A 17788-nucleotide genomic window follows, 5' to 3' on the forward strand; every position below is an offset into this window, starting at 1 on the left:
AGCAGCATGGTGAACACCAGGCGGGCGGCGGCGCGGCGCCGGGAGCCCGGGCCGCGGGCAGGCGGCGGCAGCAGCAGCAGCAGCCCCGGCGATGGCGATGGCGATCCCGCCGGTGCTGCGGAGGTGAGCGGAGCCGGCAGCGGGGTTGGGCGGGCGGGCGGTGCAGCCTCCGCACGGAGCGCGGCCGCGGGGTCCGCAGGGGCGGTGGCGGTGGCCGTGGCCGTGCCTGCAGCCGCCGGAGGTCATTGGGCCATTTAGCTTCGGCAGTTAAAGGTAGGCTTATTTTACTTTGCATGACAGATGTTTTAGCATTTCTCTGTCGCTTAAAGTAATACTTCGCAGATCATACCTAGTTTTGCGGTTGCTGAGAGGTCAGCTTGTTCGTAGACCTAAAATTGGTTTTGGACACCATTTTGGAGCACATTTTGATAGTTGATAGTATTTAGTGGTTTATAGTTGAGGAAGTCTTGAATATTTCTGAACGCTTTTTCTGGATTTCCTTCCCCTGACAACTTGACAGAACTTTTTTAAATTAGGAGATACTTGTTTATATTTATTAAAGGACATGTGTGTTTCTTCTCCTGCCCTGACCAAAATACAGTAGAGATAAGCAAGGGATGGTTTAAGGCCTCCTCCACATAGATAGGGCTACACAGAGACGTGCGTTGTGAGTTTAAGTAGATTTGTTTAAAAAGATTGTTAGCGATTTTATAGCATTCTTTTTATGTGGTTATTTTATCTGTCAATACCATATAATTTTTTACTCCTTTTCTAGGTGGATCTGATGAAATTAGTACTCCTGTGGCTAGGAGGATGACCAGAAGAACTAGATCAGCTCGTAAGACAGAGGTGATTCAGGAATGTCAGTTTGAAGAGTTGGAACATGCAGAAATGAAATCAGATGTCAGTGATAGCTCAGAGATGCAGATCACTAGGAATGAGAACACAGCTGTTCCATCAGAACCATCAGTTGCTGAACCACAAGTTGATGGTTATGTGTCAGAAGCAGAATCAAACTGCTCTTCTATGTCTGGTCTCCAGACACCTTTGTTTGTAAGAGTAACACGGAGGCGACAAATTGTAATTCCTTATCAACCAGATTCTGCTGACAAAAAAAGACATGACAGTACAGCTTTTGTTAATAAGTTAAGTAGGATTCAGGATGAAGATGATGTCTCTGAAGCTGAGTCTTGTTCCTCTGCTGTTTCTGGTGTCCAGATGCTTAATGTTCCCACAAGTACAAGGAGCAGACAAAGTAAAAAGAAATTGCAGCCACACAGAGTTCCTGAAACCCAGAGTGAAAATACTTCTGATGCAGAATCATGTTGCCCAAGTTCTCTTGTGGAACCATGTGCCACTCCAAAACGAATTACTAGGAGCATGCAAATGAAATCACCAGCAGAAAATACTAAGCAGACCGAGAAAAAAAATACATTTGTTTCAGAAGACGAGAATTTAATTGAGGACAGTATTAAATCTGATCCCATCATAATTTCTGATTCTAGGCCTAGTGCAGAACTTGTCAATGACACGGAAAATGCTTCCACCTTCATTGATGGTAATAAAGAACCCAGTTCACCTAAAAGCAAATGTGCGAATGCAATCTGGAGTGAAGATGCAAAAGAAGAGATTTTAAATGATGTGGCATCCAGTCCTACAAAAACAAAACAAAGTGACACTAAATCACCTGTGAAAAAACCAAAAAAAAATATGCAGTCTGTTGAGACAGACCATTCAGATACAATATCTGGCCAAATACAAGAAGATCACAGTAAAATACTTGCAAGGAAGGGGAAATTAGAGCATGTGTCTGTTTCTTTGACTGACTGCATGAGTCCCAAACAATTCCTAGAATCCCAAGGACAAGTAACACCAAATGAAAGTAAAAAAATTACAGAATGTGAAAGAGCAGATGCTGAGGCAGATGCACAGCAGGCTTTCTTGTCTCATGATACATTAATGAAGAGTAAGCAAGCAAGTGCAGTGAGCAGCCCATCAGTGGACATGGCTGTTGCCCAGACAACTGAAAGCATTGGTAAGAGCGGGATGCTTAAAATTGGTGCAGACAGTGGTGACAACCAAACAGAAGAATATGAGGTATCCCACAGCAGTGAAAAACCAAGCAGTGATAAGAACTCTCTTGCATTGTTTCTGAGCAACAGTGAAAGTGATGACTCTGAAAATAGTGATGTGGCAGACATAGATACAATTGATGAGAATCTGTGTTATAAAAAGTCAGATGAGAAAACTCCTTCCTTCAAAAAATCTTTAAAAAGTGGTTCACTGCATGTTGAAGGTCTTTTTGCAATTGATACTGAGCCTGGCATGAGTTCCAGCCAAAACTATTATCTGGATGATGTAGCCCAAGACAGCGATGCTAAAAGTAAGGATGAAGGAGGTGAAAAAGATAAAGAATCAGACTTGGAAGAGGATGAAGAGGAATTGATAGATGAAGATGAAAAAGATGAAGATGATGATCTGTTGAAAAATAAGGTTGATGTGTAAGTATCTTGCTAGGAATAGCTAAAGAATCTGCATTTCCTTTAAGAATATGTACATTAAGTGCAGAATAAATAAGGGACTAGTCTTATCACATATGTCATGTTGCTGCAGAAAATGGCATTGCACATATTATAAAATATGAATATGGTCCATAAATTTAGGTTTTGGGATTTTTTTCAGTTTTGAATATAGTAGGAACAGAAATCTGAAATTTTTTGGCATCTGGAGGCCTTCTATGTGTTCAGCTTAGAAAACAATGTGAAACTGATCATGCTGACTGAATTGGTTATTCAGGTCACAGTTTTGTTAATTTTTTTTTCCAGTTGGAATGTAGATAACGAAAGGTCCAGCAAATTACTTACACATTGCCTGATTAGATAATGCTTTTTAAATAGTTGCATATAATTTTATATATCAGTTGTTGCTGTGCTGTGGATGGTGACTCTTCAGGTGAAACCTAGCATGGAATCAGAATAATTTAGGTGCAGTGATACTTCTTGAATTCTTGTAGTCCAGCTGGTGCTAAAATTCCTTCTTGTGTTTAAAGCAATGAATTGTATTTTCTTCATACATTTAAGAGTCATAGTATTTTTACTACCAGTATGTTTGGAGTTTTTCTCTTTAGCTAGCAAGCTTGTCGGTGTATAGAAGGATGCTAATCATGAGTTCTTCTGGCAAGGTTAAGCAAATTTAAGAATTCAGTTAATACAGAAGATAATAATATTTAAGATGAGATTACAGCATTAGAGTTAATATGAAAAATTTGTGGAAGTGATTCCACAGGGTTTTTTTTAATAATGTCTTATTTCATATAATGGCATGAATTCTCCTGCACCTGTTATTTCAAAACTACGTAATCTAGATAACAAGATCTGAACTGAATTGCAGAACTGAACCTAATTGGCAAGACTAAGAAAAATATTTTTTCTGTTCATCTTCCTCAGAGGACAGTAGAAGGTTTAGCTGCATGCATGTTACAATGTTTTAATAATTAACTATTTCTTCTTTAGTTTACACCTTTCCAGTAGCATAGACCCTGGTTTGAATATCAAGAAGCTTGGAGGTTTGTATATCAGTTTTGATGCAAAAAATCAGAAGCCTAGATTGAGTGCAATTGAACCACAGAAGAAGAAGAAGGACCAGGTAACATGTTTACAGTTATTCAGTTCTGTGACTATAGTAACACAAAGATGTTAATCTAAGAACATTGGTTTGTTTGATTTTAAAGAAGTATCCTTTTCATGGTTCATTGAGAACTTACATTCTTTGACCAGAGTGTGGTTTTTACATTTGGTTTTAATGGCGAAAGTTTAAATATACCTGACTTATCAGAAACTGAAAAACCGTGTAAATTCTAGCATTGCCTTGTAAAATAAACTAAAGTTGATTATACCTGCAGTTTTGCCTAATGATTCACAAGCTTAAAGTCTGCTGACAAGATATTTAGTCTATAGCCAGAATGAATTTCAGTAAATAAAAGTCTATGCCCTAGTATGGACTTAGCAGGTTTTTTCAAAAGCACCCTTTGAAGTAAAGGGTGTGTATTATTTTTGTTGAGACTTTTCTTTGGCTCATCCATGATAGTCCTCTTTAGTCCAGAGGATTTGCTGTCTAACTTCCTCCAGGGCAAATCAGCTGCTTTCTGTTGTTGTCCAGTGTTCTGTTTTGAAGATCCTTATTGCTCATGTATTGCATTAGAATACTTGCTTAGATTCTGCATGATTTCTTCAGTAGGTCCTGTAAATACAGTTAAGCTGTAAAATTTGTATCAGTGAGGTGGCTCTCTAAACGTTCAAAAAAATTCTTACAGCTCTTGCAGAAGAGTGTAATAACTCCAGACTTTGAAAGAAAGGAATGTGTCCCACCCTACAGGGAGTCACTTCACCAACTAAAGAAACAGCGCAGGGTAAGTGAAGAGCTGGTAATGCCTCAAATAATTTAACAAGGTGTGGTGGAAAGCTGCATGCTGGGACCCTGAGCATATCCAGGCCTCACTGGAAATGGAGTGATGAACTGCAGTTTAGGGTCTTCTTTGAGCTGGCCTCTGAACAGTCATCCTTTCAGTCACAAGCATAGTGAGGTGAGTGGTTATATGCTCAGTACAAATCTGTCATTGATGCAGTGCTGATAACCTCCTTTATAATAGTCATAAAATAAGTGTTTTAGGGGTACATATTTACATTCTAAATGCTTTATCTGTCTTTTGTAGGGAGGAGTTCCCTTTTCTGTCCTGTCCTAGTTACTGAATGCAAATTCATTGTTCTTGGTATTGCATCCTAGGCAGAGCGAGAGAAAACAACAGGTGATGGCTGGTTTGGTATGAAAGCCCCAGAAATCACAAATGAATTGAAAAATGATCTGAAAGTTTTGAAGATGAGAGCTTCATTGGACCCTAAGCATTTCTATAAGAAGAATGACAGAGATGGTCTGCCCAAGTACTTCCAGGTAAGGAAGCAGCAGAAGGTGGCATTGTACTGCTGAAGTTTGGAACAGCTGTTTAAGGATACCTAATAATGCCTATTTTGTAGGTAGCTTCTATGTTAATATAATTTCATATCTTAATTATGGAAGTGTTTTGATTACTTGGCTGGAGTTTGCAACTGTTTAACTTTGTGTTATATATGTATATGTGCTGTTGCTGTTTTTAGCTTTGGCTGATCTCATAGAAGTGAACAAATATCTTACTGAATCCATATTTTGAACCCTCAGAGGACTAGATTTTCACTGCTTTTTGGGAGTACTGGCCTTTGTAAACAAGTGTGTAGAAAATAATTGGCTTTTATTTTCTTACTAGCTAATACAGTTTAAATGGAGACAGCAACCTTTGTGACAAGCTGAAATTTTTGCTGCTTGTAGCTCTCAGCTTTGAAATTGTTCGTATCAATAAAGAAATTACTGGGTAAGCTGTAGAAATAGACCTCCAAAAACTTTGAATGGTTAGCATGCTTGAGGAAATGTCTTCATTTCTCAAAATATTACCACTTCACTCTGAAGTGTCCAGGGTGTTATATGTTGTGAAATTAGAGAAACTTGGACTGAAGTGTTCCACATAATTAGATCCAGACAGGTTAATTTTCACTGCATGAAACATGTACTGTGTGTATCTTTACTGCTGACCTGAGCCATGAGAGCTGACTGACATGCTGGTTGGGAAAATGTGATGTGTTTCAGGATGAGGCCCTTGTATTAGGGCTGTGGAGCCCTGATACAGCCCTGATATAGCTGCTGTGCAGTCATCTAGCAAAACCACCAGGAGGAGAGACTGGAAGAGGTTTAAGGTGGTCATAAAGGTTCCTTTCCCCTTATGTTTAAAATGTTTAAAAGTTAGGAACTTTAATGAATTAAAGTGTTGATACAGCAGTCCAGCATTGAAAACTGTGCAGTCTTAAAGCTCAGGCCTTCCTCTCTGCACTATGCAAGGAGACCAAAAGGGACTCTGCATACAAAACATGACTTATTTACTTTGGTTTTTTGCACTTTCATTAAGCAGCTGTCATTCTCATCTGCTCTATAGGTGTCTTCACACTTGTTGCTGGGGATTTAAAAAAAAGGCAAAATAATCAACATCTTGCTGTTCATGTACAGTAAGAATGTTTTCATTTTGTTTCCTAGGTTGGAACTGTAGTTGATTCTCCCATAGACTTTTACCACAGTCGAATCCCTAAGAAACAGAGGAAGAGAACAATTGTGGAGGAGCTACTTGCAGATTCAGAGTTCAGAAGGTATTTAAAAGTAGTTCTGTAATTCTAATATCCGATGTAAAAGAGGAGTATTTTTAACTCTGTAGCCTTTTCTTGTTTTATTCAGCTTGTAGGGTGGTTTTTAATACTTCAAAGAAAAATGTTTAGTCTTTTAGCATTTCCATAGTATTGCAGTTTAGAAGATCTAAGGAACCTTTATCTAAGGGGATAATTAGAATGAGATAATGTATATTTCATCTTCATTAAAGGATTTTATCCCACTTCAGCCATCACTATTGGCAGCCACTCTTAAAGACTGATTATTTTTTCTTGGCATAATTGACAGAAAAGAGCAGCCTGTAATTCTGTGAATGTCGATATTATTTCATTTTATAAATACATCAGTCTGCCACCTGTCATGGGAATCAAAATTGTGCCAGAAGGCTTACCTGAATATTATGATTAGATTCATTAATGTCTGCATAGCTTACAGTTTTTTGAGTAGATCATTTCATTGGTCCATTTTGGTATTGGTTATTACATGATGTTAATATTCACTTCTCTTTCATATGTTTTCTTTGAATTGGTGCATGATTTGGGATTATAGAGTTAATTTTGTCAGACTTGTAAATTTAACTATAATGTTGGGAAGGCAATTTACTGCATCTATTTCGTAAGTAGCTTTCTGATTTGACCTGATTTATTAGATATTTATTAGCAAGGAGTTTTAAAAATGAATGTATTTGAAATTTGATCAATTAATTTATGTTGTGCCTAATTAAGGGCTTTAATCATATACTTCAGCATTAGTGCAGATATTTGTCAGATTTTGGTGTTGCATTTAAAGCCTCAGCACTACTCAGTGTGCAGTGTCTGTGGTACTCATCCCTGCAGGTACACAAGAGTCTGTTAGAGGAGCTCACATTCAGCAATTACCCTGCTGGTTGTTGAGTAGTCACCTCATCTCAGTTGTCCATCTGCAGTAGAGTGAGGTTTATTATCCTGAGTGTGGTGAGAAGGCACTATAAAAGTGGCTGTAGTTTCTTCATGGTATTGTGGAAATGGCTGAGTCTCCCCCGTGTGAGCAGTAGCAGTGTTTCAGCCAAGTGTCCAAAATGGGACTGCATATGTAATGAGGACACCCCTCCTCCCCCAACCAAAATTAATTACAAAATTCAACAGAATTTACTTCCAAAGCAAATTTACCTGCATTTATCATTGATCAACTGCTGATTCTCTTTACTTATGCATAAATGTATAAATCAAAGAAACTGATTCAGAAAAGATGAGGAAACTCAGTTTGGCAAATAATGTGCATAGAGTACTGTCCATGTTATCTTTTCCTGAACTTTGGTTTGCCATGCTTAAAAGTAAATTATCTATTTTGTTCAGATATAATAAAAAGAAGTATCAGGAGATCATGAGTGAAAAAGCAGCTTTTGCAGCAGGGAAGAGGAATCGGAAGAAGAAGAAATTTCACAATTAAGAATTGAAGAAAAATACCAAGCTGGAACAACTTGTTTGTTATAAAACTTTCTTACAGAATGCTTTGGTTGTGGTGTTGTGTTTGGTTTCTTTTAAGATGGCAGGTGAGGTGCAAATTGAGGTTTAGGGAAATTTTTGCTCTGAGAATAAAGCTAGGAAACTTTAGCAAATTATCAGGTATCTCAATGTAAATTAATTTAGATTTTAAAATTGCTATTTATTTTAATTAATATTTATGTAAAGAATAATATGAAAGCATATATTAAATCTGAGTAAAAAATTCAGCTTCACAGATTGTGGTCTTCTCAGGCTTCAGACTTCACATCAGTTAATTAGTAAATTCAGTTTAAAGTTATATGCGTAATTTATGTTGGCACATACTGTGTGCTAGAATATATTTTTCCATGACTTGTCAGAGGTGCTGCTGGCCAAAACTGTAATGGAAAGTATTGAAAAATGGTTTGGTTGTGAAGGGTTTATTTCAACACTGACCATAATGGTATAGAGAATGTCCAGGAATTCAGTGCCTACACATATACTTTTATATTTATGTGTTATACATTATAATATATATATTATTTAGAAGAGACAAATTGCATATTATTTAATAAATAATACAAGTAAGTAATATATAGGTCAGATTTTAACAATCATATTTTGCTTTTATTAATTTTTACCATTTAATTATTGTCTAATGATATTTTTGGAAATAACATTGGCATCCATTATGTAGGGTGTGTTGTGCAGATTGTCTGTTAGCTGACCTGCAATAGCTCAAGGTGAACAAATAGAGTGAGTCTGGAAGGCCTCTGCTGCCACTGCAGAGCCACAGATGTCACTGGCTCAGTTCCCCTTCATGACCTTTTGTGATTGTCAGAACTGCTGCAGTGTTTGGTTGGTTTTTAATGACCTGCTCGGTATTGCTGTTACAATTAGTGTAACTTGGTTACTGCCCTGAGGTAGCAGAAAAGATGGATAATAGAAGAAATTAAACTGGCACTACATTGTCTTAGGTGGATTGGGTGATTAGGATGTAGAAGTCACTGTCAGAGCACCAGTGGTTGATTGTTTCCTTACCACAAGAACACCGAATCTTAAAGGTTGCAGATCTTAAGCAAGGAGTGCTTAAATATGTCCTTGACTAACGTTCAACTGTGAAGTTTTCTACTGATCATTAGTTTTTTTAAGGATTAGTTATTTATGATGAAATGAGCATTGTGGTATGTATTAACCACCCACTGATACTTGAAAGAAATTTTCCTCAGATCCGTTAGGGTGTTTTTTATCATTCCAACATTGTCCATAACGTTTTACTACCAGAAACAGACAGAAATCTAGAGTCCTTAGAAAGTCTTCATGGCCTGGAGATGAATGGTGTCAGAGTAAAGTGAATTCATTGGGAAATATTGAACAAGTACAAGTAGAACCACCTGTCCCCAGGTCTCAGCTAATATGCACAGGCTATTTTAATGCTATGAGATTTACACCAATATCTCAATTCCCAGTAAATTATAAAAAAGCCAATAAGAACAGCTATGGTGTCTTGTTATCTGACCAAGACGTGGAAGCACAAAAAATGTAAACTGAACACTGAGAAGAAAACAAGGCACCACAGTAGATGTCATTCTGTTGCATCCTGGGGTGTTCCAAGTGCAGCCTTGGAAAAGCAGCTTGCAAGCCTGAAAGACTTTAATAGAGAAATGCAAGCTGGGGTGTTACACAGCAAGCAAGAACTCCGTGCCTGTTGCTTGGGCTGCTCAATAGCTACAGCAGTTACTTCATGTGCAGCACAGCTAGAAAGATACTTAGCTTGTGTTCTATATCCTTTCTTTTGATTCTTCTAATCCCTTGTGTTTTGCCCCACCCTGTGCCCAGGGCTGCACAGGATGGGATGTGCTGTGTTCCAGGGCTGCACAGGGTGGGATGTGCTGTGTTCCAGGGCTGCACAGGGTCGGATGTGCTGTGTTCCAGGGCTGCACAGGGTGGGATGTGCTGTGTTCCAGGGCTGCACAGGGTGGGATGTGCTGTGTTCCAGGGCTGCACAGGGTGGGATGTGCTGTGTTCCAGGGCTGCACAGGGTGGGATGTGCTGTGTTCCAGGGCTGCACAGGATGGGATGTGCTGTGTTCCAGGGCGGGATGTGCTGTGTTCCAGGGCTGCACAGGATGGGATGTGCTGTGTTCCAGGGCTGCACAGGGTGGGATGTGCTGTGTTCCAGGGCTGCACAGGGTGGGATGTGCTGTGTTCCAGGGCTGCACAGGGTGGGATGTGCTGTGTTCCAGGGCTGCAGAGGGTGGATGTGCTGTGTTCCAGGGCTGCACAGGATGGGATGTGCTGTGTTCCAGGGCTGCACAGGGTGGGATGTGCTGTGTTCCAGGGCTGCAGGCTGGCACCCGCAGGTTGTGTTGGCTGGCTTGGCCTGAGGTGGTGCCTCAGCCTGTCAGATGTGGCACTGACCAGAGCACCTTCCCTCAAACTCCAGTTTGCTTTAAAACAGACAGACGGGCTTTAAAATTGACATAAAGGTGAAGGTGCTGGAGAGATGAAAACCCAACTGCACCATGTGATTACCTGTGGTATTAGATTATTCTGGAAACACAAAAACTTTCATGAAGCTCTGCCTATCAATTATAAGTAGTATTGTCTTTTAATGGCAGAAATATTGGTGCTAATTTGTAATTGCACCTTTACTGACTGATGTTTAATGTGCCTGATGGTGTGGTTCATTTTCCGATTTTCCTTTATTGCTTTTAAATAAGCAGAATTGCAGTTAGAAAAGTCACACCAATTTAATAACTCAGGAATAATGAATCAGATTAATTTATTCCATTCTGAGCAAAATCAAGGTGCTTTGTTTATTGCTGCTACTGTTTTATTTACAGCAATTTGATTGCTGTAATTAAAATGGCTCTTCATCTTCTGTCGGTAAGTCAGAAAATATTGTGTTAATTCTAGTTTGTGCAGTTTGTGGACTTGTTTCGTTATTTGAAACTAACCAGAAATGTATCACAGTGACCCATCGTAACTGAACTGCCTCCAGGAAAGACGAAGTCTTGGTTTTTTAAGTACAATTACTTTCGCAGACAGTTCTGGAAGCATAGCGGCCCCACGGGGCTGGTTGTTGGTTCTGACCGCTGTGGCGGAGCTCGGGCCGGGGGAGCAGGAGCAGAGCCCTTCTCCCGCAGCCTGAGGGCGGCAGGGGAAGGAGAGCAGAGCCCTTCTCCCGCAGCCTGAGGGCGGCAGGGGAAGGAGAGCAGAGCCCTTCTCCCGCAGCCTGAGGGCGGCAGGGGAAGGAGAGAGAAGGAGAGCAGAGCCCTTCTCCCGCAGCCTGAGGGCGGCAGGGGAAGGAGAGCAGAGCCCTTCTCCTGCTCCGCCTTCTCGCTGGCGGTGAGGAAGGTTCGTGTCGCCGGAGCGAGCGGACACGGCAGGTCCGGTCGATGGCGGCTGTCGCCGCCCGCTTCCAGCGTTCCCAAAGCCGCCAGGCACGGCGGGAGAAGGGCCTGGAGAGCCTCGCTGACGGGAGAAGGGCCAGGCCGGCGAACCGGATACCTGCGGCCGTGAGGTAAGGGACGGGGGAGCGCCGGGAAAGATTTCCGCCCAAAAGGCGTAGGGGGCGGGGGAAATTTATTAAAAAAAAAAATAAAGTATTAAAAAACCCCTAAAAAATAGAAAAAAGAGAAGACACGACTCCGCCGGGACTCGAACCCGGAACCTTTGAATCCCTTCAAACCCTCTAGAAGTCCAATGCGCTATCCATTGCGCCACGGAGCCACCTGTTGGAATCCGCTCACCCCGTTAATAGAGCCTGCGCGCGCCGTCGCGCGTTAGTCGCGACGTTTCGGCTCTTTTTGGTTTTTTTTTTTTCAATTTTATTTTTCTTAAGCCGCACGAGCAGGGTTAGTCGTACACGGTGCTGCGTAAACGAGCCCTGCGGCAGCTCCTGCGTGCTGCCCGACCACCGCCCGCAGCCCGGGTGGGGCCTACGGCTTCCTGAGCAGCGCTCACCACCAGGCTGTGTCCTTATTTCTTATGGAAGACCGACTTCACCAGTAATCACTATAAAATATTTGTTGGCATCCCACTCTGGCGTTTCCAGTATTGATCCTTATGCTCGAGGGATATAATTATAACCCACAATTGGCCTTGTATTGAAGAACTCTTCCTCCAGACGTCCGTAAATACTCGGTAGCACCGCCCTCCCCCATGGATTCTGAAAGAGAAGATTTTTCCCTTAAAGCTGTAATTCTAGCCTGAAACAAGTCCGTGATACCATATTTTTAATAAAGAACAGACATAATAGAAACCCCAAGAGACAAGAGTAGGAGGTATTCTATCTGTAACCTCGCAAGTGGAGCCTGTGGCCTGCTGCTCGGGGAGGGGCGCGGGGCTGCCGGCACCGGCACCGGGCCCGGGAGGGCTCCGGGCAGCGAGGCCTGTGCAGTGAAACTTCGACACTCTCGTGCTGCACTTTATCGTAATTTAAAAGTACAGTTACCCATAAGAGTGGAGAAAAACATGTAACTAAGCACGCCCAAAAATCTAAGGAACAAGGAAGCTAATCACACCGATGTAAAATAAACTGGCTCGGATCCACAATGGCCGAGGTATTGCAGCCAGGGCTGAGATACCGCGTGTAACGAGTAACCGCGGTGACTCCGGCAGCGCCTGCTGCGCTTCCCAGGGAGACGGCAGCTGCTGTGCCTGTGGCCAGCACTGAGCCGCAGCTCCTGAGCTGCCTGGTGACCAAATAGCTCCTGCAATGCTGCCCAGAAAAGGAGGTTGCTGGAAGGGTTCAGCTGTTACAGCAAGTACCAAACTGGGGGTCCAACCCCCAAGCTAAGAGACTGTTGTTGAGCCAGAACATTTGTAAACAAACCAAGAATCACTAAGCTGTACAAGATTCAGAGCAGGTCTGGTCGAATTTGCCAGCTCTGGGTCTTGCCATAATTTTTCTGTTATGGACAGAGCTCTTCATAGTGCTCCTGGTAAAGGAAAGCAAATCTAGAAAGTGACTCCTTAAAGCCCTGTACTGCAGAAAAGAAACAGAAGTCTTGTTTTTAAGAACTGAGTTGATCTTCAGAATAAGCTTAAATTTATGTTTGTGCAATTCAAACAAACCTCTTGTAAGTAACTAAGAATCACTGTAAACATCTTGTAGTTTGTGGACACCTGGGCGTGTTCATTGTGGGGTGCAGCGAGTGTTGGTGCCTCACCAGTGTGAGCTGGTGGTGTGGCACCTTCGGACAGCGTGGCACTGAGTGGCTGCAGATGGTGAAGAACCATTCTTTTTTGTCACAAGACTGGTTCTGAGACTTTCATATTTTCATTGTGGATAGTTGGTTTATAAAGCTGGTTCCATTCATGCGGGAACACTGACTAGGGAAACGTTTGGAGTTTTTCCAGAAATTTTTCAAAATATTCAAGTCGTTTTGCTTTTTTATTCTGTAAATGTGGTGCCGGTGCAAAGTCCCCCTTTGCGTTTGGACAGCAGATGGAGCTACTGCATGAGAAACAGAGCAGCTCCCGGATCATGAACTGACGGAATGTGCTCAGAGGCAAAAACCACCGATCTCATTAACGTTTGCTGCCGTGTGTACCCAGATCAGTCCTTTGGACTTTCCCTCTTCTGGGACTGTCTGAAGTCCACTTCTGTTGCAAGCTGGCTTTCATTTCAGCTCCTCTTCAACTTCATGTTCTTTATCAAGGAGCAGAAGTTACTTGGAATAGAGTTGTGCTGGGTTTAGTTACTGGCACTCAGAGAAATTTTGCTGAGCTATTTTGCTATTTTTTAAAGGGAGGAGAAACTGAGGTAGGAATACCTTGACACAAGACAGGAAATTAATCAATGGAGGCAAAAATTATTATCATCATATAGCAGTCTTCTATTGATTAAAATAAATCTAGACATCATTATTTATGAAATTAAAGTGATCTGTGAAAACTTTTTACAACATGGTTTTCAACATTAACTTCTGTTAATGTGCTGTAGTGCTATGTACTGTATATCCAAGTACTTTTGGTGAGATTTAAGCTTTAAAATGAATTTAAATGGCAATTTCCAAATTTGTAGGGCTTCCACAGATGTTTGTTGGGAGTACCACCACCTTTCTCTAAAAACAAGTGTGATTAATACACTTTTTGAAAGAGGTCAGAGAAGGCTGTAATAGATTACCTAAATGGGACCCTTACACCATCTCTACATTTCAGGGAGGATTATCACAACCCTACTGCTCTAATGATTCATCTGTGTAGTGCAGCAAGAGAAAGCACTCTTCAAACTGGCAGCAAAAAATGCTGGGATGTACAAGGTCTGAGGATACTGGAAAGAACTCTTTCAGGGAAGGTTTCTTTTGGTAATTGACAATTTGATTCATTTTTTTAAAATTTATTTTCTTAACGTGAAGATAAATGCTCTGCATTGTAGATGCTTCTGCATCTCTGCCTTTTCCTCAGGGAAGGCTGTAATTGTCATGTACAGTCAGGGTATTGGATAATTTGTTTGTCAGGCTGCCAGCAGGAAGCTGTTAACCTCTTCCAATTCTCTTATTTATGGCTGTTGTTGGCCTAATGCATGTTCTGTCCTCTTGAATATGTTTGGGTAGACAGGAGAAACTCCTAGAGCAATGCCTTTGACAAGCTGGGAACACATGATCAGTTATGCCAAATCATCTCTCCAGGGGGTTATAATGTTAATGCTGTGTAGTTCTATGAACAGATCAGGTGCTGCAAAGCCATTTACTTCAAGAGTGCTCCCCGGTAGTGCCAAACCTGAGCAGTCATATGGCATCTCTCGGAGCACTGCAACAGGACGTTTGGAGAAGTCCTAGCTAGTGGTCTGGCCAAAAGTGGAGCACATCTGATTTACAGAGAGATGGGAGTCTGTTTCAAGACAATTTCAATGTTTTCAGTGTTTTCTGTTGTTAATTTGATCTGTTTGCTTCATCTTGGCAGAATTCCCAAATTCTAACCCTGGGTTTGTCTTGGCCCTGAAGCATGGCAAGGCAAGCAATTCACATTTTCTTGTAGGGTGATATCCAGCTGCAGGATTTTAGCTCCATAATATTTCTATGGAATTGACAGCTCTTCAATCACTATTCATAGCCTTTTAACTGTTTGAGCACATTCTTCACCTTTCTCACTCTATTCTTTTACCCCAAGTGTGAAGGAAGTGTGACTGAGCAGCAGACCCTGCACAGGCACAGTTGTGCAGAGAAGATGCTCAGCAGCTCTTGGTTCACACACACAATGGTCAAGGAAGATCATTAAGCACCTCTGCTACAAAGGAGTTACCTGTCGATTCTCTGTGTCCTTTGAACAAAAAGATGTCACTAGAAGGACATCACTGCTATCTTAGGCCTCTTGTACCCCTGCATGCTATCTACCAAAAGGGAAACAGATCTCTTCCAATTTCACAAATTGCAGAAAGATCAGAGTGACTTCTTGTGAAAATGAGCATTCTCTTGTACACAGGTAGAAATCTGAAATTACTTTTATAGTAAGAGAAGACCACAGGGCTTTTTTTCTGATATAATTGCTACTAGAGTGTAGGTCAGGGATGCACAGGAGCTAAGGAGCTAACTGAGAAAAAGGAGCTGTGACAGGAGGCTTTGTACCATCAGGAAAAAAAGGAGAGATCAACAGAAAAAGCAGAAGGAATTTGAAGTTTGTGCACAGTTGGAAAACTAGAAATAGAATAGCAGTTGCCTGAAATGTATACTTTAGTTATTACTTTGTTAGTAATTGCTAGCCTTTTAAAATTCAATTTGATGGTATCAAATGGTTTTATAAAAGAAGATTGATTGCAGAATTCCAGTTGTAGGTAGACTGACTCATGGTTAAATGATTTGGTCAAATATGTCTTCCAGTCCCTAGCAGAGCCAGCTCAGCTCTGACTTAGCTATCTGGAGTCCTACTCAAATCTTCTTTTTCTTATTTTCCATCCATAAAATTGTATAATGAGTGTGATTATGTAATGCAGTTATACTGTTATTTTCAGAACTGTTGATCTGCCAAATTTATTGCTAGTTGCAATAGCCTATGCTCATTATTTGACCCAGATTTACCATCATACTGGCCAAGTTAAAGTCTGGCTAATTTGTATTACAGCTGGAAAACTTAATTTACCATGTGTTGAAGATAATAGATGTATTAAAGGAAAGTGTAAAAGCAAAGTTAGTTCATACACCAAGTACATTAAGCTTTGTCCTTGAGAATCTTTGTTGAAATGACTGCGTGAATAGGCAGCTGCATCTTATACTGGGTATGCTCTAATATTAGTTTGATCAGTGCTTCAAGACTGACAAATGTAAACAAAAAGAACTTTGTGTCTGTAAGCACAGTAAATTTGTTTTGGAAGTCATTTAGATATTGTGTAAGTGAATGCCATGTTGCAATCTTGCACTAAGGCCAAAAGCAGGACACCAAGCTCAGACTCTGCACTTTTGTAATCTATCAGTAGAACTTTTTCTCTCTTTTAACAGCCATAGTGGAAGCACACTGAACTAGCAAGTGATTTTTATAGCTAATCCTTGCATAGTCTTTGCTCCATATTCTCCTTCCAATTTTTGTATCATAAAACCAGTCATTGAAGTTAATGCAACTTATCACCCAGCAGAAGTTACAGTATGAAGAAACAAAAAGCTGCACATCAAAGAGTCTTCTGTGCAGACAGAGCAGACAAAAGGCTCCTTTGTGATGAATGTGCAGCCTTAGCTCTGCCACTCTAAATCAGCAGTGAATTTTCTTCAATTCTAGTATTGAAGTAAAAGAATGTCCTTTGTTCTTGTAGGGGGTTTACTTTCATTTCCAAACTGCTGGCAGGCAGTAAGCATTGACTTAACACACAAAATTAATTTCCTGTGTTCAGAATCGTGATATACTTTTATGGAGGTGTATCTTGGTTTATTCAAATTAGTAATAGGTACCAGTCATTCCTGCAGTGAAGTGAAACAAGCAACTTCCACAGTCAGTGATGTCTGGAAATCATAGGAATCAGTGCTAACAAGACCCCTTATTTTTTACCATACCCTCCACAGAGATAATGTGTTGTTGTTCTTGTTTGTTGTTGTTATTACAATATATGACTGTACTTAATTTTGTAAATACCTGCGTTTGCAATCACTAGGGTTTGGAATCCAGGAAAATAGTATAAAAGAGCCAAAAGAAATACCATCACAGCTCTCATCCAGAATTACAGAGATTAGGGTAGACATTTATACCCAGATGGAGAGTCAGGGACATTTCAATCAGGTTTCAATACAAGTGGCTTTTTTCTATAAACTTGCTACAAAATTATCACTTGCTTTTGTTACTGCTCTGATGACAAGATACTCCTTTGTGTGTCTAAAAAGGGGAATATGGCTTCTTAATTTACCTTCAAGGACTAATCTTATTCACAGGAAGTTTGGAAGGGAAATAAGCCCTTTTTCTATTTGGTATTAATTGCTATGTAATTGGTATTTGTTACATAGAGGCCTTGTGCTTTTTGACTGAAAGATTTGCATCTTGTTTGACAGCAAAGCAGTTATCTACTAGACATAGTTGTGTGTTTTATGTTACCAATAAAAATGAGAAAGAGTGACATAGCGTTTGGTGAAAGTGTGAGAAATTGTATCTCTAGGCAGGCTGAACAAGTAACTTTAACACTGGGTTAAAATGCAATAATGGAATCTGGTAGAGAAGTTACTTTAGAATCCTTAGAAAATCTGAGAGTGTAAGTGAAAAAAAGAAGGGGCAAAGGGGAAACATAAAGACCTGGATTATGGAGAATGAGGTCTCACATTAGCAACCAAAATGGTTGCTAATAAAACTTTGTTAAGGGGTTGGCTTTGGGTAGAGATTGTTTTTTCAGGGTCTTCACTTCTGCAGTGTAGAATGGGCTTAGAGTGAGTGTGCAGCTAAAACATGATAGAACATGATGAAATCAGTTCCCCAGGTGTATTAATTTCCTTCTTCATAAAATCAGAAATTCAGATTGTTTTGCTGTCTCTGTGTTGGGAAAGCTTATGTGACATACATCTGACGTGGGAATTTACAAGTGCAAGCCATATACAGTTTAACTTTAATATATCTACTTTAATATATACTTTATATATACTTATATACTTTAATATAGTTATAAAT

General features: G+C 40.5%; 1 protein-coding gene and 1 non-coding gene across 2 annotated transcripts; one reads left to right on the plus strand and one right to left on the minus strand.

Annotated features, from left to right (window-relative positions):
• On the plus strand, positions 1–7727 carry DNTTIP2 (deoxynucleotidyltransferase terminal interacting protein 2). The gene is made up of 7 exons (XM_054515741.1): positions 1–127; positions 776–2501; positions 3513–3645; positions 4313–4408; positions 4783–4947; positions 6115–6224; positions 7575–7727. The coding sequence occupies exons 1-7, from the start codon at positions 7–9 to the stop codon at positions 7666–7668; spliced, it is 2445 nt and encodes an 814-aa protein (XP_054371716.1). The 5' UTR covers positions 1–6; the 3' UTR covers positions 7669–7727.
• Positions 7728–11350: 3623 nt separating this feature from the next.
• On the minus strand, positions 11351–11437 carry TRNAR-UCU (transfer RNA arginine (anticodon UCU)). Its single transcript is given in 2 exon segments — positions 11351–11386; positions 11401–11437. It is a non-coding gene; the product is annotated as a tRNA-Arg (tRNA).
• Between the last annotated feature and the right edge of the window lie 6351 nt (positions 11438–17788).

This window comes from Molothrus ater, chromosome 9, assembly GCF_012460135.2.
Source record: "Molothrus ater isolate BHLD 08-10-18 breed brown headed cowbird chromosome 9, BPBGC_Mater_1.1, whole genome shotgun sequence".
Classification (NCBI taxonomy): Eukaryota; Metazoa; Chordata; class Aves; order Passeriformes; family Icteridae; genus Molothrus; species Molothrus ater.

Excerpts from the sequence above, each read along its gene's own strand:
- DNTTIP2 (XM_054515741.1), top strand. The coding sequence starts at position 7 with ATGGTGAACACCAGGCGGGCGGCGGCGCGGCGCCGGGAGCCCGGGCCG. Across the intron at positions 128-775 it reads CGCCGGTGCTGCGGAGGTGA|GTGGATCTGATGAAATTAGT; the intron begins GCGGAGCCGGCA and ends CTCCTTTTCTAG. Across the intron at positions 3,646-4,312 it reads AGAAGAAGAAGAAGGACCAG|CTCTTGCAGAAGAGTGTAAT; the intron begins GTAACATGTTTA and ends AAATTCTTACAG.